The sequence below is a fragment of the Cryptomeria japonica genome, chromosome 8, assembly GCF_030272615.1.
Source record: "Cryptomeria japonica chromosome 8, Sugi_1.0, whole genome shotgun sequence".
In the NCBI taxonomy this organism is placed as follows: domain Eukaryota; kingdom Viridiplantae; phylum Streptophyta; class Pinopsida; order Cupressales; family Cupressaceae; genus Cryptomeria; species Cryptomeria japonica.
The window spans coordinates 341,227,912-341,248,423 of NC_081412.1; the positions used below are offsets into that span (position 1 = coordinate 341,227,912).

The 20,512-nt window shown below is 37.2% G+C and overlaps 1 protein-coding gene across 2 annotated transcripts in view; it reads left to right on the forward strand.

The window, feature by feature from the left end:
* The first annotated feature begins 5,318 nt into the window (after positions 1–5,318).
* The window catches only part of LOC131078870 (pto-interacting protein 1), a 175,058-nt gene continuing 159,864 nt past the window's right edge, over positions 5,319–20,512 (forward strand). For both annotated transcript variants that reach the window (XM_058016700.2, XM_058016703.2), the window contains exon 1: positions 5,319–5,455. In XM_058016700.2, the coding sequence (XP_057872683.2) occupies positions 5,368–5,455 (88 nt within the window). In that variant the 5' untranslated portion in view covers positions 5,319–5,367. The remainder of the gene's footprint in view (positions 5,456–20,512) is intronic.

A 20,512-nucleotide genomic window follows, 5' to 3' on the forward strand; every position in this document is an offset into this window, starting at 1 on the left:
TGAATTTCACGGTTTTGTGAGAGGAAGAGGGGAGATATGTAGAAATGGGAAAATCTTGACTTTGACCAATTTCGGATCTTGGGAGAATTTTCGCAAGTATACAAGTTGGAAAGTACATACATGCAATCGGGGTTTTAAAACCCGAATACAAGTACACTTGTAAATTCGAAAATGGAGAAATGGATGAAAAATGGGATTTTGACTTGCGGGAAATGATGGAAATGGAAAGTACGGATATGGGGAATGCGAATGAATAGAAATGAGAATATCTGGGAAAGTCATTTTCATGAAAATGAGAAGAACTTTTCAACATGTAATCCGGTTTTTAAAACCCGAATTTGCAAGGGAAGGGTATTTCACACTTTTTAAGCTTGGAATTTTAACCAAAAATAGTTAAATTCCTTAACCGTAGGGGAAGAACAAGAATTTCCAGCGAACTTGTAATCGAGATTAAAAATCCCGAATACAAGTTTAAGAGGGAATTTTAGGAAGAACAATGCAATTCAACAATTGCATTTCAAAAGGGGAAGATTTCTTTCACGAAAACCAATTTTCAAGGGGAAGAACATCACATGCCAAAAATGCAACTAATAACGAAAAATAAAGAAAACAAGAAAATAATAAAAAGAAGAGAAGAAAGGAAGAACATACCTTTATTAAAAATGCAAAATGCTTCTCCAACAATGCAATACTTCTTGAGATGAAGAAGCAAAACCGGACTATCAAACCCTTATCACGTTTTTTTGTAAAAATGCCCCAAATATGGCAGCAATCTTAAACTTGGAGGAGCAAAATGCCAATGAAAGGGTGCATTTCAAGTTTATTGGAGCAAAACGCCTAAGGTATTTGTTGGAGCAATGACGCGAAAGGTATTTGAAGAGGCAATGACGCCAAAGGTTAGAAACGCGGCCAAAGGAAATCACGTTTTTGCAAAAAATGTGGTATTCAATGCACCATCAATGGATCATTAAATGTCTTGAAACTTATCCCATACTCCACGCCTAGGTGGGAGAGGGCAAAACGCCTTAGGAGATTGCAGGTTTATGGAGTAAAAAACGCCCAAAATGTGGATTGGATAAACCACGTTTTTGCTGATTCAGCTCCAAAAACCAGTAATAATAAACTCTAAATGGCGAAAAATGTGTTTGAAAATGCATGAGAATAGGATACAATCCTAAACGCCTTGCATCTCTAGCAAATCTCCCCAAAAAATCGCTTTGACATCTTCAACAAATCCATTTTCCTTGCAAATCGGGTTTTGGGAGACAAACAAGAAGTTCGATATACCCAAAAACATGCAAATCGGGTTTTAGGGAGAAAATAACAAGTTTTATTTTCACTTTTTCCATTTACAAGCCAAAATCGGGTTTTAAAAGACAAATAGCAAGTTCGAAATTGTTAAAAATGCACTTTTATGTCAAAATCGGGTTTTAAAAGACAAATGACAAGTTCGAAATTGTCAAAAATGCACTTTTATGTCAAAATTGGGTTTTAAAAGACAAATGACAAGTTCAAAATTGTAAAAAATGCACTTTTATGTCAAAATCGGGTTTTAAAAGACAAATGACAAGTTCGAAATTGTCAAAAATGCACTTTTATGTCAAAATCGGGTTTTAAAAGACAAATGAGAAGTTCGAAATTGTCAAAAATGCACTTTTATGTCAAAATCGGGTTTTAAAAGACAAATGACAAGTTTAAAAATACTTGTAAAAGGGAAATAAAATCCCTATAACAAGTTAAAAACACTTGCACATATGTAATGGGGATTTAAAATCCCTATTACATGTGAAAACCATTAAAGTAGGGGTTTTTTGAACAAACCTTGCAGTTGAGCCAAAAAACCCCTATTTTAACTAAAAATGACCCAAAAACAATAAAAAGATAAAAACATTAAAGGGGAAACTTAAAATAAATTATAAGTGACATATTTAAAACAAAAGTGTACATGTAATTGATCAAAAATTCCCCTACAAAGACCATAACAATGAATATCATTAAAACTTGCAGTTTGAAGAAAATTCTCCACCTGCAGTTTGGGTTTTAAAACCCGAAATTGAAGGAAAGGCATAGCAAACGAACCGAGAATTGGACGAAATTCGAAATGTAGTTCGAGAATGGACTGAGGATCAAGCCAGTCCAAGGATTAGTCGAAATTCTGCCTCGGGAAGCGTGCCATTGAGTAAAAATTTCAAGTTTTCCATAAAATTTTACCGTAGTGGTCCTTCATTTTTTGAAAACAAAAAATGAGGACAACATGTTTCATCCATCGTCAAATCTTGTTGAAGCACTGCATGTTTGCAGCTATTTTAGCATGTTTGACAGTTGGTGTACCTCTTATTCAAAAAAAATAGTCCAAGTTCATTCTGGATTGTGCCAACTTAAGCATGCACACAGGGTAACAATTGAAAAAGTGTAATAATTAATTATTGTAGTTGGGGATATGCCTTACTCTCTGTTGTTGAACACTTGTGTTTTTAGGTTCATTTCCAGGATGTCCCTTCCAAGATGCACCTTTTTGACAGAATGACTAAGGCTACAACGTTGTATGGTTCTAAGGTTTGGGGCCTAGCTTGGGTCTTTTGTGACTGGCCTTGGGATTAGAGAGTTGAGATGGTATGCTCTAATGTTTGATCCAGTGCAAGTGGACAATTCCTCAGTGTATTGTCTAGGGCCCAGGCTGATTTTGCTGCTCAACCCCTTGATCTTGAGATTATCATCAAACTCACTTGGTTTATGCATACACCAATGTCTATGGGTGTTTTCACCTTTTCCTATGGGAGACAATTTTTGACGTTGTGTTCATCAGAGGAGGTTGCCTCTTTGGGTTCCTCCAGACATTGGTTTTGCTGGTTCTCCAAACTTTGTTTGTTCTTCTAGTCTTTGACATTTCAGTGGACCAGCTTTCTCCATCAAATACTCGTTTTGTGCCCCTTGTCACCTGCCAGGAAAAAAGATGCTCTCTGAAAGAGAAGACATTTACTGTTGGTACATCCAGGTTACTTGGACCTCTTCTCTTAATTTCAGGAGAGACTCTGCATGGATTGACTACCTCCTAGGATTGTCCAGCCTAACCACTTTAGTCTTGGACTTTCCTTGACAAGAATTTTTAGATTCTTCATCGGTACTTCTAAAGTGATCGATGATAATATTGTTGGCTCCTATAACATTTTCTGGAACACTAACACTTGAGGATTCTGTTTCACATTTTGGGTGAACTTAATCCAATTCTATTGCTTTGCAGGGTCTTTCCTCTTGTCTAGATAGAACTGTACTGATTTAGGGGTTACACTTGTCAACCCTAGTGTGTATAGTTTTTAGGGCTTTTTTGTTTTTATTTTGTGACTAGGGTCCCTTTTGCCTTAGTCCTTTGTTATTGTTGTATGTTTCAGTCACTTAGATCTATTTCGGTCATTCATGGACATTAATATAATTTCTTTCTTTCTACATATGGGAATTGGAGAAATTAAACTCCTTGGCATAATTAACTGGATTATTGACTTTACACATTTGATTCATTAGGCAGTGTGATCAAGTTTGAAGAAGCTTCAAGATATTAATAATACACTTCTATTCCTTGTGGAAGAAGTAAGGAGGGAAATTATTAGAAACATTTTTTAAACCTGATGATATTTATAATGTGCACTTAAATTGGTGGGGTCTATCAGAATTTGTATTTTGTGAGTGTATCTTATGGGTCCATTAGGCTTAATTTTATGGGACCATTAGAAATAATCCGACATGCAAGAGGCAAAAGGACTTGGTGAGAAAATTGTTATAAATAAACTCTTAGATTGTAGAACATGTTTTGGGGAAAGCAGTTCATGGGCACAAGTCTGAAAACTGTGCTCACCAAAACAATGTCCAGATTGTCCTGGATGGGTGTTGAGTCAGCATTCACAACCTCTCAGGAAAGTTCTTTTCCCTTTAAGGTAGTGTTCATTAATATTTAGTAATATAAATTTCTGCTTTCATTACATGTTGTCAGAAAGAGAAAATAACTTAGTTTTTTTCAACAGTTTCAAAATTTTCTTTTTGTAGCAGTTACAAATTTAGTTTCTAGAAATTTCCAATTTCCTGTTGCATTACAAATGTTCAGATCTCATATACTATATCAGCTTCATATTTTTAAAGAGTTTCAGATACATATTTCTCTACACTTGTTTTGGATTTTCTGTTTACTATAGATTTCTGTCTCTGAAACTCCATCTTTCTATTTCAGAAATCTAGGCTTTCAGATTGGGGTTGTCAAAGTTTAGTATATTCACAGAATTCTCATTTTGGGATCTTTCCAAATAAAAACCTCTTATATCGAGTTTATGAATGTAATTATGAAATAATATAATGCCATGTTTAAGGGTACTTCTTAATAGGCCAGGTGGGCATGCAGCTTAGGCTGTTCTGTGTAAATGTCTTGGGTCCTTGGCAATTCGTGCTTGGGGTTATTCAATTAGGTAAGGCATTCAAAACTTCTCAACCAGTGTCTATCTATGTTGTGAACTATGGCTACAGCATGTACAGACAGATGATAAGATGTGCTCTTATCCTCCTTGTTATACTCCTGGGTGATAAGATGTACTCTGGGTGTAGGTGAATTTGCATGTTTGAGTATGTTATTGGGCCTGGTCAGGAAGTCAAAACTCGGGAGCACAATATTTGAAAACGGAAGAAAATTTTCTTTTGAAGTTATATAAGTGGGTACACCAGATTGGTGTGTCACTGGTATTGAGCTGAAAAAACTTGGTCTTTATGTCTACTGCCTTCCGCCACATCTACAAGATCAGTGATTGCAACAAAGGCTACAGAGAGGGCCTCCTCTGGGGACCCATATGATGAAAATCCTTTCTCAATTTTCACTTGTCTAGTCAACACAAAATTGATTAGTCCAGTAGCTCAATTTCCCTTTATCATTCACATCATTTATGCTGAGGGTTATGTTTCTCTGCTGAAATGGGAAGTTATGGTGAATTAGATAACTTTTAAAGTTATAATGTGGATATCCTATCCATTTCATTTATACATTGAAACCGTGAAAGTATTTGTCTGAAATTAGAGCTTTCTTTTAATGTCTCTCCAGCGACATTATTATCTTGTTACACTTCTATCTCAATGCTGATGTATCCCATGGTGTTTAGTTATTGCTCAGGGTGTTTGTGTTGCAACTTTTTTGATGGATGTCTATTTTTTTAATTCATGTATTTACCTTTTAATTTGTATGTCTTTCTAAACTAGTTGCAGTCAGCTATAGTTTTAGCAGAAATAAGGTACTATGATTATGAACTATCATTATTACTGAAGTTTTTAAAATCTGCAACAGGATTTCAAAATATTTGGGCTGTGAAAATTAGACATCTTTGCTTTGGTATAATCATGATATGCTTTAGCTGCTGTAGAGAAGATGAAATTCAACACACATCTGATGGTACAAGCCCTTTTATGCCAAATGCGCACCTGACAGGTATTTTATTTGATGCTCTATTTACACAATCTATCAGATGGAGAAGTGTGCTCCTGTGGCCAGTCTTCTAATGATGGGAACTTTTTTTTAAGCTGTTGGTTTGAGAAATAAATTTTCTTTTTTATTAATTTTGAGGATACTATAGTGTATGTAGCTATCATGTATATAAGAGAAGTAGATTCAACCACAATATTCATCTATATGTATGAGGACAGAAACAATCCAAGAGAATTTACCATAAAACCATCATCATATAATGAAACAACACAACAGAATATATGTGAGGTATCTCACTCTTTAGTAGTGAAAAGAGTCAACCATTGTACTTTCTAGGTTTCCTTTTGTTTGAGATTGTTCAATTCCCCTCTTGGTTTGCACCATCCTCTGTGGTTACAGTTTGGACGTGGTGATCAAAGTGCTCTAAGTTCTCCATCTTTTGACCTTTTTATTGTAGTCAGGATTGGGGGATTGTCTTGACTCCTATATTTGTATTGTCTAACATATTACTCTAAACCCTTTTACTAGGTTTTTGGTTTCTTTCAATATGCATAACATGGTTCCCCTTTCCCTTTGTATGGTTTATACAATGCCTTTTATGATTTGAATTATTTGTGTATGTGGGTAGTGTGTATAGCTAGATCTATGAACCCTCAAATGTGAATTTGTGTATATAACTAGAATAGAAATTACAACATTGACAAAGAGAGATAGCAACTGAATACCTTGTTGGTGGAGGGATGGACAGACAAAAGAGACAATAGAACACCTTCTACAATTATTTTACACAAAGTCATCATCACTTCGTAGAACATGACAAAATATGGAATGGACCGTCTTCTTAATACTTCTGATAATTATCCACAAAGTCTTGAAATGGAGGCTTGATTAGCTTAGTATTTGGTGATAGACATGAGGGGTATCCTGGAACAACTAAAAACATACCATCTACACTGTAAGTAGAAGAAGGTGTGATGGTTCAACACATTGGTAAAAAACAATTGATATTGACATTTTTTTTGCTGTAGTAATAGTGTTGTCTCTCAATGTCTGCTCAATGAAAAGGGCCAATCTTGAAGAAGTTGAATTGAAGGATCCTTAACAGAAGCAAGTATGAAAAATGAGAATGCAGAGGATCACAAAGCAGAAAATAATGAATGATGACGAATTGAATTAAAATATTTACATTTCCTTGGATTTAGTTATATCCTTTCTTCCAACAGAAGTACATGCATTGCATTAATGCTTTGAGCTCATTCATCTCTCATGCTATGAATATGAGAGATGCCACTCTTATTAGAGAATGTCCAAATCCCTTCTCAACATTTTCCAGAGCTCAAAGAAGATTCTTATTTAAAATGTTGTTTGCATATCTCACATGTCTAGTTATACCCTAAAAATCCTTCTACAAAGGTACATGATTCACTTCTTGGAACTTCTAAAATGGTATCTGCTTAGTGGCGCAACAGGGACAAGTTAGCCTCATGTGCCAAATCAAGTACATCTAGGTTCTTAATATGAATGGGATATATGTAGCAATATTTGCTGAATTACCTTTAAGGGGATTGTTCTTTCCCTTTGCCATTTTTCTAAGCTGCTTTCATCATAGATAATATTGTTGCTATATGTGCCTTTGTTGGCTTAATTGATAATTACAATTAATTCTTGTTTTTCCTCTTGACTTGTTACTGACATTTTAAAAATATACTACCACAAGTAAGACTAGACTTTTGTCTTGACCTTTCACATGCTGAGCTTGAAATCAGCTTCTAATGTCAGTGCTGGAATTGTAGTGCTTACCTCCCTGAATTATAGGGTATGTGTTATCTGATAAGTATAATCCATTTCGTTTTTTTTTTTTGAAGATGTTTACAGCTCAATATGCAACATGATTTTAATTTGTATGATGTTCTCTCATTCAGATCTTATACTTTTGCATTTTGTGGAGAATCCATAATCTGTATCATTTGCTTTATGTATTGGTTGTGGCTTCTCACAATTATCAATATAAAAGACAAGCTTGGAATCAAGAATTCAAAAAATAATGCAATGCTAGAAGTGCGAGGCAGGAAACAAGTAAATGACTAGTCTAGATTGTCATTGTCATGTTTGTTGGTTGAAAATTTTGTACACTTGGGGAGGCGTGCAAAATTGTGGTTTCAGCCACAACGTGAGTTAAAAACTCTCCTAATTTTAAGGGAAGGCTCCCCCTTTCTATGATATATAAGCCCTAATCTAACTTGGGTGGGACAACATCCTTGATTTTCTTTTCTCTTTTCAGAAAAGAAACTGCAATTAAGAAACAAATACAACAACTTAAGAAACTTTAACAATTAGAAAGACACTTATACGAAAAGGAAGTGAAGTTTCCGTGAAAGCCCAAAGTCTTCTGTCACTTCGCTGGGATGGGAATATAGAAGCAAATCTCAAAGTCTTTACTTATCTACTGTCCTATCTACCTTTTAAAATGATTAGTATGACAACAATGTACAACTTACAACAGCTCAAAGTCAGTCAATAAAATGCACTTCTGCTGATATGAACAAGAACAATCACAAGCACAAAGTCTTGTAGCTTCTTTCTATCATGAACTTAACTATGCTAATTTAATCCTCAATATTTGCAGCACAAAGACTGCAAGAAATCAGATTAAAGTTATTTTTAACAATTTCACTAGAATCTGAAGTACATGCAAACAAGTATATCACTGTGACTTAAGAACACAATGGATATATGAACAAAGGTCTCAACACAAAGTTTGAATCTCAAATGGCTTCTTGATATTGCTTGATAAACCAATTTACAAGTATAAAACACAAAGTTTTCATGACTCTAAATTTTTGCAGAATTTTGTTGCTTGCTAAAAAGATAAAAAAATACAAAGAGCACCCTCGTGTATATATAGGAGAGGAGTTGAGAGAAAAATGTTTGAAGTCTAACTAACTGAGACTTTTTCCACAACTAACTAACTATGATTTATTCAAATTACAGTTCTTTTGCTAACCAACTTGTAATTTGTTTACATGCAATTACAGGTGACAAGATTACAAGTGATAAAACTACTTGTAATTACAAGTCTCGAAACTGCATGTAATTTGTCGAAAAGAAAATACATAAAACAAAACTCAAGTGTCATGAGACACTTCTGTAATGTCCCCTTCTTAGCTGTAACCAGTTCAGTTGGCCATTAGCCTATTCCGGAGACCTGTAGGCTAGTTGGGGCAGAAATTAGGGTTTCCTATTTTCTAGGACTCCTTGATGTTTTCAGGGGTGTACTTGATGGAGTTTGTCAGTTTGGATTCCGGATTCCTTCTGGGTTTTTTGAGAGCTTCGCAATGGTGTAACATGCAAATGAACCTGAAGACTTTCCCGAACTTACTATTTTTAGTAAGTTGCGATGATTGCTCAAAATGTCTTTGGACACACTTACTATTTTTAGTAGTATGCTATTTTTAGTAAGTGCTATTTATAGTAGTGCTATTTTTGGCATGGGTTCTGCAGCTCAGTTCAGTGGCTATCTCTGGCAATATTATTTTTTGCAGATTCCTGTGTTCGAACTCAGATGACTATTTTTGCAATGCAGTTCAGTACCTTGGCCTTGGCTCAATGTTGGCAGTTGTCAGTAATTGGAAAAATTTATATTTTATTGATTAAGGCTTACATGTATTTTATTTAGACTTGGACAACTTGGAGAGGGGAAATATTATTTTTTTATCCTAAGTCTATTTGGGCGAAATATTTAACCTTCTTAATGGGACACTAAAATGCAATTTTATCAATGTTATCTTATAAGCCTTATATTTATCAAAAGGGATGGCAACTAAGGGTGGATAGGAGTTGGGCGCCATATGCCAAGGAGGTGAAATGAAAGGTCATGTGAATTTTGTCGCCATTTGGAGTGGAGTTGGATTTGAATTTGGCATGGTTAGATGCTATAAATAAAGGCCTTGGGCTCTCATTTGGGGTATCCATGAATATTGCAACGAAGTGTTGCCAGAATTTCGATTGAATACTTCAAGGAATGCTTACCTGAATGCTTAGCTTCTCGCTTGAAAGATAGCGACTAGTTGAGACTATTCTTCACTCAGGAGAATAGATGGAGTTCATTGAGAAATTGATGCTTGATGTTTTTCTAATTTTTGGTGTGGAGTGTAGTTGTAGGTTGCTGGTTTACAGTGTGGTTGTAGGTGTGTTTTATTCATAAGTCTTTGCGTGGATCTCCAATGGTTTTGGGTATTCGCTCAACCTTTCCCTATGCTCTAGACGATTCTTCATGTCAGTTTTCATCTCATAATTTGGAGTCTTGATTTTTGTATTGCAAATCGAACTTTCTGCCCTAGGCGTACCATGCTGGGAGGTGCCTTGGGTTGTGTGTCATTGGTTTGCACAATGTTTGTTGGTATTTCTCTGTTCTATCTCAGTTGTCTCATGTCTAGGATCCATTTAAATGTGTTTTGGAGTTGTTTGGTTGGGTTTTGAGTGAATTCGTGGGGTTTAGTGTTGCTAGTCTGCGTTATCCAGCTTGTTGTTCTTCCATATTAGATTCTGAAATTTGGAGTGTGAAGTGTGTTTTGGGAGTAGTTAGTCTATTGGAGCTTTTAGAGTGCATAACACATCATTTGCAGCGTTGGACAGTGATATCTTAATCTGAAAATTCATGCTATGTAATTTAAAGCTGATTAGTAGTACTAATAGCTATCTTATTTTGAATTGTATCACAAGACCCATTGAATAAGTGGAAGAGGCTGGCTTTGTCGCCTATCTCATCTTATTGTAATACTGTCCTCCTGCTGAACAAGCGGTTGAGTGGATTGTTATTTTCATTTTAGTCCTCCCACTGAATAAGTGGTCGAGTGATTGTTGTATACTTAAGATTCTTTGGATTGTAATTGGCTGGTTACAGTGCCAAATTGTTGTTAAAATTTCTATTACCCGTTGGACAAGTGGAAGGGGCTAGCTTGCCGCCCAACATTGTAATTTCCTATGGATTATTGAAGCTAACGATCCCCTTATCACCGTATGCTCTCACCTTCCCACACTGGACTCTTGGTGATTAGAAAGTGGAAGGGTTACCTTTCAGCAGTGTTTTGATTATCTTTTCTGACCCTAATGGGTGCTTTTTGGTGTTTGAAAACTGAATTTTTTTAAAAAAAGTAAGGGGATATTTCAACTTCCTATTCTCTTCTATCTTTGGCCATGAAGGACTGGAATTTGTCAATTAATTTCTGCAACTCCTCAGGATCCGGACCTATTGTGTTCCTCGCAATAGCCTTGATGATGACATTAGAGTATCTGACTGCTGCAATGCTATGTTCCTCAAGAACAGTTTGCATTTTATCAAGAAAGACTTGGCAATTCACAAACTGAAGGATTGAAGCCACCGTAAACTGTTTTGATCCCAGTTCTTGACAAAGTTTTGATACCAATTCAGTAAGTATCAAATCTTCAGTGAGCAATTCTCCATCATGATTTAAGATCTTACAAGACATCTTCTCAAAATTAAAGACAACATCCTGCTCTACCTCAACACTTATTTCAAGAGTAGCCTGTACATCCTTGATAAGGTCTTTGATAACCAGTGACTTGTTGACCATGAGTTCTTCAAATTCGATGTACCTCTCCCTATTTGGTAGCACCATATTGCTGCACAAGATTTCTAGCTTGACCTAATCCATTTCATGCCAGATCCTCAAATCTTCTCTGTGGATTCCAGACTTTGGCTAAAAGCCTCTAAAGTCTGATTCAACTTTATTTCGTTGTTCTCACATTGCTCAACACATGCAATGCTTTCTTCACCAATTGGGTACTTTAATCAGTTAGCCGATCTACCCAAGAATTAATTGCCTTAGCCTTCCAAGCAGTTTTCTCCAATTGTTTGATGGATTCTTCAAAAGTAGAGGAAGTCAAGGGATCAACCTTTTTTGAAGAATTAGTGATCTTTTGGATCATTGAGATGAGTTGCAAATTCTCCTCTTTGAGCTTATCTTTCTTTGCCAGGAGCTCATCGTAACTCTGAACCAATAAGGCCACCAAATCCTGAGCATCATGTATAATTCCAGCATGTGTCTGCTTTCCTAGTTCCACCCTTGTGAGCCTGTAATCAAATAGTTGCATTTCTTTTGGAGGTTTTTCAGCTAGAGGTTCTACCACTTCTGCATATTTCATCTTATTGTTGTCTACAATAACTCGTGAAACTGTCTTTGCCTTCTCAGTAGCTCTTGGCTTAGGATTCTTGAGCTGCTGAAATTAAATATATAAGGGGAAGTATCAATTTCTGGAATTGATATGCTAGACAAAATGGTATATGAAGGGTTTACATCAAAGACATTCTCCAAGTCAACATGAGAAGTCTCTACAGGTACTTCTGCATATGATGATGAAACATTAGTGCAAACAACTGCACTTGGCACAACAGGATCCACGCGAATTGTGGAGAAAGAGTCCACATCCGTGTCAATTTGAGACACATGCACATCCAAAGACAATTGAGGAACGACTGTGTGAGGAGAATCTGAGTCCCTAGAAGGAGGTGATCCTATTGTATTCTCCTCATGTGCTTCATCTTCAGGGTCAATGACATGGATCTGTACTTGAGGCCTCTCTTTCCCTTTTAGTGATAGCTCTTGTGGAGGGATAACTAATGCTCTACTCACTCTTAGCTTGATCCTGGTGCCTGAGGAAGAAGCACCTTCTTTGGATTTAACTCTGACTTCGGATCTACGCCCAATTGGTCCTGCCGAATCACTTTTTGCTCCAACCTTGATCTTGATCATTTTGACGTTATTGTTCTTCAACCAAGCATTGGTATTAGCAAGAATAGGCTGAAATCTGTCAAAGATAGAAGTACACTCCTTTGTGACCATTAGGGAGACGAAAAAGGAGCCTTAGCAAGCCTCTAGGTCTAAGAGTTTTCCCATCATCTATCATTCCTTCTGGAATCTTGGTTAGATCCAGATCCACAATTTGCTCCAAGGTGAGCCTTCTATAATCCATTCTCCTGACATCTTCTGTGTGAAGATCAACCCATACATCCTCAAGGTAATGAAGATCAACCCATACATCCTCAAGGCGATGAAGATCAACCCATACATCCTCAAGGCGATGGATATGAGTGAAGGCTCTCTTGATTTTGTCCTTCATCCCCCTATAATGAAAGTCTTTCCTCGCCTTGATCTTCTTCAACGTAATTTCTTGAAGTTCAGTTTCCATTGCTTTGGCCCTTGCTGAAGTTGTCAAGGAATAACACCCAATCTGCAATGGATTGTGAGAGGATATGTTGATGCCTAGCTTATGATTGGCTAACTGGACTGCATGAACTGTCACCAACTACCTAGCCAACTCCATCAGTATGATCTTGTTAGTAGGATATCTAGGTAGCATGTATGGCTGATCTTCAAAACATCCAACTCTCATGTAAGTGAAAGTTGGGAACTGTAGGAACAAGCATCCATACTCATTTATCTTCTTCCAGGCTGCCTTTGACACTCTATTGTTCTTGAGTGTTTTATCAAATAAGCACATGAAATGACCAAAGAAGGCATCCTAGACCCTCCTGTAGTGAATCCTACTGTGTCTCAAAGTGAGTTGCTCATAATACTTCCATATTGGTACTAGCGATTTGTCACCTTTGGTAGAAAGACCAAGAAATTGTCTAAGTGACACTGTTATGAACACCAAGTATGAATTCATATAGAAGGGGAGGGTGGTAGAAACTTGTGACAGCTGCTCACATAGGTTATCACTGATGACTTCACCCCAGAAAATATGAGACTGCCCTTTCCTCATGACTACAATATATTTGTACATCCAAATCTTAAACACACTGGAATGTTTCAATCCCATTATTCTGCTGAGAAGCGTGATCATATCGCTGATTTCCTCAATGAAATCAGATCGAAACAACTTAGGCCATCTTGAGAAACAGGTCCTGGGAGTTTTGAGCCATTTAGAATTGATATGTTTTATACAGTTTGACCTGTTTTGGTTATAGTGATCTAGTGCACTCTTCATTGAGATATCTGCATACATTGGGGCAACAGGAACCTTGAAGATCTCGTCAATAGTCTCTGCATCTAATCTAATAATGATATTACCACCATCATCTTTGAGTGTCCTAGCTACTTTGTCAAAATGAGTGGCGTAGGTAAGCACAAACTTTGGCTCCAAGGCAGCCACTGGGAAAGTAGAAACGAGATGGATATGGCTATTCAGGGGCAATTACATTCCATGGGTTGGTGATCCCTTTGCCCTTTCAAGAAATTCAGACATGTCAACATGTCCGATCTATGTATCCTCGATCTCATCCACTGGAGAGCTCACTTGAGAAGGAGCAATCTCATTCTAATATTTATCATACTTGTATTTCATCTTTTTATTCGTAAGGGATGTTGGCTCTTTTGTCATTGAACAAGAATCTGCAACACTGTGATGCAAACTCAAGAGAGTTAAGACATCTTCCGAAGCTATTGGGGATGCCATGATGCCAAAACTTGGAAAATCAATGCTCAACCTTAGACCAATTTGGATATTTATTATGAAAGCTTGAGTGACGCATTGTGGATAAGGCTTGACAAGGACAGTGGTGGAATTTCAGATCTTGAGAGATGGAATGCAAGTGAATGAAAGCAAGCTTAGGATGCGTGTCTTGACAATAATTATAAAACTTTTACTTGCAATCAGGTCTCGGAGACCTGAATGCAAGTAAACAAGCTTGTGTGACAATAGGGAAAGTCTACATAATTTATTCTTGGAATCAGATCTTGAAGGGTTGATGGCAAGAACACAAGTTTCACATATTCAAAAACTTCTCCCGATTGCAAGTGCACTTTGTTTGCAATCACTTGATAGTAAAAGACTTGCAATCGGGTCTTCAGGATCTAATTGCAAGTAGAATTTTGTAACTGCAAAGGGAGAATTATGAACTTGCAACCATGCTTTGGAAATCCGAAATACATCTTTAAGGCATAATGGGGAAAACATAACAATTGGCACTTGTAATCTGGTCCCTAGGACCCGATTGCAAGTAGATAAGTTTGGTAGGGAAAAACAATCTTGCAATCAGGTCTTAGGTACCTGATTGCAAGTAAACAAACTTGCATCTGTGAAAAAGGAAGGACGTGCAAGTGAAGGAAACACTTGCAATCGGGTTCTAAACCCCCCTGATTGCAAGTATCAATCAGTTGCAAAGGAAAACAAGATATCACAAAAAGAGCTGAATGTCATCATGCACGCTAATCATAGGAAGGATGATTCCACATTGACATTACACATCGCATTCAAGGGAAAGAGAAAACGCGAACCAGGAAAGAAGAACAATGCACTAGAAAACGCATTGAAGAGAAAGGAAAATGGAAAGAAAGAGATAAACAAAACACTTACCTCAAGAGAAAAACCCATGAAGATGGAGAGGAAATGCTTTGTCTTCAAACGCAAGATGAGAGTGAAAACTCTTCTTCAAGCCTCAGATAGGGAAAGGAAGAAGAGTCCTACTAATCAAATGCATCAACAAACGGATCCCTCCTTATTCACAAGACAAGGAAGAGCAGAGTCGGGTTTCAAAAGGAGTCCAAAACAAACAAATGTAATGCTCAAAACTCTTGTTTTTAGAAGACAAGAGACACTAGAAATCGGGTCAAAAACCCACGACTACAAGTATTAATGTTTGTGCTATAGAAAAGGCAACCAACTTGTAATCGGGTTTAAAAACCACGACTACAAGTATTATAACAAACAAATACCTCTACTTACTTGTAATTGGGTCTTAAAGACCTGATTGCAAGTAGATAAGTTAACTTGCAATGCCTCCAAAAAGTCCCCCCCACTTGGAAACAGACACTAGAAACCCAAAATTGCACTAAAAAGGGCAAAAATAATAACCCAAAACAAGTGAAACCTGAACAAAGATGACAAAAAACTCGCACACATGAGTAGACACTAATCAAGACGAGTTTTGGCCTTGGAAAATGTGCCTTAGAGGAATAAAAATATGAACTTTGAGTAAATATTCATAGGGGTTGCCTTCATTTCTTGAATTTCAAAAATGAGGACAACAATGTTGAAGGAATATTGTGTGATGAGCTGGCCCTCAGTAAAACGAAAACAAAAAACATGAACTTGGATGAAGATTTAGGAATTGCATAGATTAGGATAATAATCAAGCAATTTTCCGTAATGAAACTAACCATGCAAAAGAAAGCAATAACCGAAATCTGACTTACAAACAATAACCTAGCCAGTATTTTAATTTTCCAGTCACAGAAATACAACATAAGGGTTAGATAACACAAATTTCAAATTTTTCATTTCCAAAATGGTCATACAATCAAATCAAATTCAGAATATGAAAGAAACCTTATAGGCAATATAGCATGATCCACAATCAATGATCATAGCTTTAATGGTACATTAATATGAAAATAAAGGAAATTTTCAATATACTAAGTGTAAAGAATCCTTAATAATCACAAAGTGATTTTAGCTTTGTTACTGGGTTCTTAGCTAATGGGGGTTGTACTTGGCCCGAATGGGTCAGGGTTAGGATCTAGGCATGTTTTGTGAGTAGGTTTGCCCAAGTTTTGTATGGTTTGGAACCTAGACAAACCATCAAACAAACAGGCAAAAAATTAATTTTGTGGGGCCCATTCAGCTATGTAGATTTTTCTTGTCCTTTAATAATCCAATCATCAAAAGGATCGAGGTCATCAAAGTTGATAGCATCACAAGGACCCTCTATCTTTTTGGTTTGGTGGCAAAGGTTGTACCAAACTAAGACAAGGTCATTGAGGCTCCACTTTATCATTTGTGTGAATGCTCTTAAATAGGCTCCAATTGTGTTCACACGTAAAAGCACTACAGGGGTGGACAAAACATGGATAGCTGGCCTTTGAAGATTTGGTGTGCTAGTAATGTAATATTTCCATCATACATCTACATAAATCAAAATTTCAAGTTTTTAGTTTCCACTTTTAGTAATAAGCTAAAATCAAGGACTATTTTTTAAACTGGTTGTTTTCCCCTCTTAATTTTTTGGGCCAAAAAAAGAGCCTCCCCGCTGCACCATAGGCTTTATAAGTTTCATCTCCAAAATTATATTATTCTAGGATTGTTGTTAAGGGTAAACCTCCCCTTCATCAAGGTCTCATCCATAAGCTTTATAAGTTCCATTTAGCCCTAACCCCTTCAGGTGGGTTTTCCACTATTGAAATTGGGTTCACTTACGGCCCTAGCTTATATTTTGATCTCATTGTCACCCCATCCAACTCTGGTGAAGTGTATCTTTCAGGTTCTAAAATGTCCACAAGAAAGAAGCCAGTGCGCATGGCCATATTTAAAGCTTGTGCTGCCTCTAAAAGAGACCTTGATGCAGAACCCCAAATTGAGGTGCACAATTATGTGGATATAGTTGAGAACTTTGGTTCTGATTCTATTTCCTCTAATGAATCAGAATCATTTGAAACTATGGGCTCAAATTGGTCCACACTCACTAATGTTATGGATGATGTTAACCCTAGTATTCCTCCCACAAACCCTCCCCCCTTGTAAATACCAAGCCCTCGAGCTCATTTACGATCCTCATCAAAATCATGAAGGTCCTGCATGATGGTGCACAAAGGTAGGATGATCTATTGAAATGGCTTTTTGGGAAGATGAATGTGGCGATAAGGAAAATTAGCAGGTTAGAAGTGGTGAATGAAGTTGAAACTATGACTAATACCTGGTTGGAGGATGTTGATGATGCTAATGAATTTATTAGAGGAGTGGGATAAGGTGAATGGGAGGATTGAATATTTGGACGCCAAGCTCAAGATAACTAAGTCTAAATTTGAGGTGGAAGAAATCAAGCGATCCCAGGAGGCCCTCAAAATTAAAATTGAGGAGGCCAATCTAGCTTGCAGGAATGCGACCAATATCTCCCTCTAGGCTATCAAGACCATACAGGTAGATTTGATCAGGAAAAGGGAGAAGAAACAAAAACATATAGAGGCCTTGATTTTGGGTTCAGGCACCATGGAGTCATTGGTTAAACCCATCCCTGATTCCACCTTGGTGTCATCTAGCACCAAGCTTGGCTCTTGCACAAAAGTGTCATTCTTTGATAAAGTGTTAAGCTTATGCTAGGATTGGTAGGATAAAAATTCCTCCATGTAGTTGGCCATCTCTTTGAGCCTTTCATGGGTGGTTGTTCTAGTTTTTTGTGTTTTTTGGTCTTTCTTTTTTTGCTGGCTTTCTAGTTGTTTTGTTGGATCTCAGGTTTCCCTAGTGGCTTTTTGTGTTGTGTTAGTGGGGGGATTTTCTGTTGGTTGTGCATCCCTCATGCGCTCTAGGTGTCACTCTATGGTCAGGCCTATCTCGCTTTTATGAATCAAAATCACAAGTACAAGAAGTCTCTAAGCTTCCATTTGATTATTATTGTCTCTTATTTCTTAAGATTCTACTATTTCATAGGATTCTTAGAATTTAGGTGGCTTCTTTTTAATTTTTAGTTAGAAAAATAGGGAAAATTGAGGTCTACTTAAATGACAAGCATTATATTAGTGAATACTACTTGTCAAACTTGGGTAGTTAGCATTTGCAAATGGTTTGTTTGTATTTACTCTTAGGGGGTACAAAAATGGGAAGAAGGAGAACCATGCACTCACATGAAATCATACATAGACCATTCTACAAATGGTTTCTGTATTAATTTTGACAGAGTTTCTGCAGCAATCTTGAAACTTATTACAAAAATAGGAGAGAGCTAACTTCTTATTCTTTTCTATCTCTGGCCATGAAGGACTGGAATCTGTTGATGGATTTCTGCAACTCATCAGGATCAGAAGCTACTGTATTTCTAGCAACGACAACAGTTTTGATGATAATACCTTACCGTTGCTTCCCTATGCCCTTCAAGAACAGTTTGCATTTTATGAAAGAACTCAGAAACTTGTGGAGTGAAGTCATAGTAAATTGTTCTAACTCTAGTTCTTGATGAAGCCTTGACACTAATTCAGTAAGTATCAAATCTTCAGTGAGCAACTCTCCATTATAACTTAAAATCTTACAAGAGATCTTTTCAAAATTAGAGAGCATATCCTGCTGCACTTCATCACTCATTTCAAGAGTAGCCTATACATCTTTGATGAGGTATTTGATAACCAATGATTTGTTTGTCATAAGTTCCTCAAATTCTATGTACCTTTCTCTGCTTGGTATCACCATATTGTTGCATAGGATTTCCAACTTAATCTGATCCATCTCATGCCAGATTCTCAAAATTTTCTCAATTGAATCTAGACTCTGGTTAAAGGCCTCTAAGGTCTGATTCAACTTCATCTTTGCTGCCCTCACATTGCTCAATATTTGCAATGCTTTCTTCACCACTTGAGTGTTTTGATCAATCAATTGACCTACCCAAGAATCAACTGCCTTGGCCTTTTGAGCAGCTTGATAGATTCTTCAGAAGTGGAGGAGGTCAAAGGATCAACTTGTTCTGAAGAGTTAGTGATCTTTTGGATCATTGTGATGAGCTGTGAATTCTTTTCCTTGCTCGTTTTTCTTTGCTAGGTGCTCATCATAACCCTGGACCAATGAAGCTACCGAATCCTGAGCATCATGCATAATTCTAGCATGCGTCTGCTTTCCAAGTTCTACCCTTGTGAGCCTGTAATCTGACAGCTGCATTTCTTCCGATGATTTCTCAACTAAAGGCTTTGCTATTTATGCATATTTCATTTTATTAGTATCCACAACTACTCGTGAAATTGTCTTTGCCTTCTTAGCAGCCTTTGTCTTAGGTTTCTTGAGCTGCTGAAAATCAAATATGTCAGGAGAGTTCTCCTACTTTTTCCTCTTGGGAGTGATTGAACTCAACCATGGAGGTAGTTCTAATGAACCGGTATTCGGAAAAACAACTATGGTTTGTGAAGAAACAGGCTTTGCCTGACCACAGTTGTCACTCTAGGAGAAGCCTCTGTTTGGATAGCGACGAGTGTTTGTTCAGGTGGCAAATCATGACTAGCTTCAGTTAGGAACTTGTCGAAACTTATGGCAGAAGTATCAACCTCAAGAAGAGATATGCTGGACAAAACAACATATGAGGGATTCACATCAAAGACATTTTCCAAGCCACCATGAGAAGTCTCAACAGGTACTTCTATATTTGTACAAACATATGTACTTAGTTCAACAAGATCTACATGAATAGTGGAGAAAGAGTCCTTATCTGTGTCAATTGGAGACATAGGTACATCCAATGACAATTGGGAACCGAGTGAGGAGAACTTGAGTCCATAGTAGGAGGGGATCCGCTTGTACTCTCCTCATTTGCTTCACCTTTGGGGTCAATGACATGGATCTGCACTTTCGGTTTCTCCTTCCCTTTTAGTTATATGTTTGGTGGAGGAATGACCAAAGCCCTGCTCACTCTTAACTTGATTCTAGTGCCAGAAGAGGAGGCACCTTCTTTGGACTTGATTCTGACCTCAGATCTACGCCCAATTGATCCAGCTGAATCACTTTCCACTCTACCTTTAATCTTGATGGTTTTGACATTATTATTCTTTAGCCAAGCATTGGTGTTAGCAAGGATGGGCTGAAATTTGTCGAAAATAGAAGTACACTCCTTTTGTGACCATTAAGGAGAGGGAAGAGGAGCTTCTGCAACTCTTTGCTCTATATATTCCAGGTCAAGAATATTCCCATCATCCACCATTCCTTCTGGCATCTTGGTTAGATCTAGATCTACAATCTACTCCTAGGTGAGCCCGCTGTAATCCATTCTATTGATATCCTCCTTTGTGCGAAGATTAGCCCATACATCCTCGAGGCAATGAACATGAGTGAAGGCTCTTTTGATCTTGTCCTTCATCCCTCGATAATCAAAATCTTTCCTCTCTTTGAACTTCCTCAACTTGATTTCTTGAATTTCAGTTTCCATTGCCTTGGCTCTTCTGGAGGTGGCCAAGGAATACCGACCAATCTGCAATGGATTGTGAGAGGATATATTGATAACTTGTTTATGATTGGCTAACAAGACTGCATGAACTAACATCATCTGCCTAGCAATTTCCATTAGAATGATCT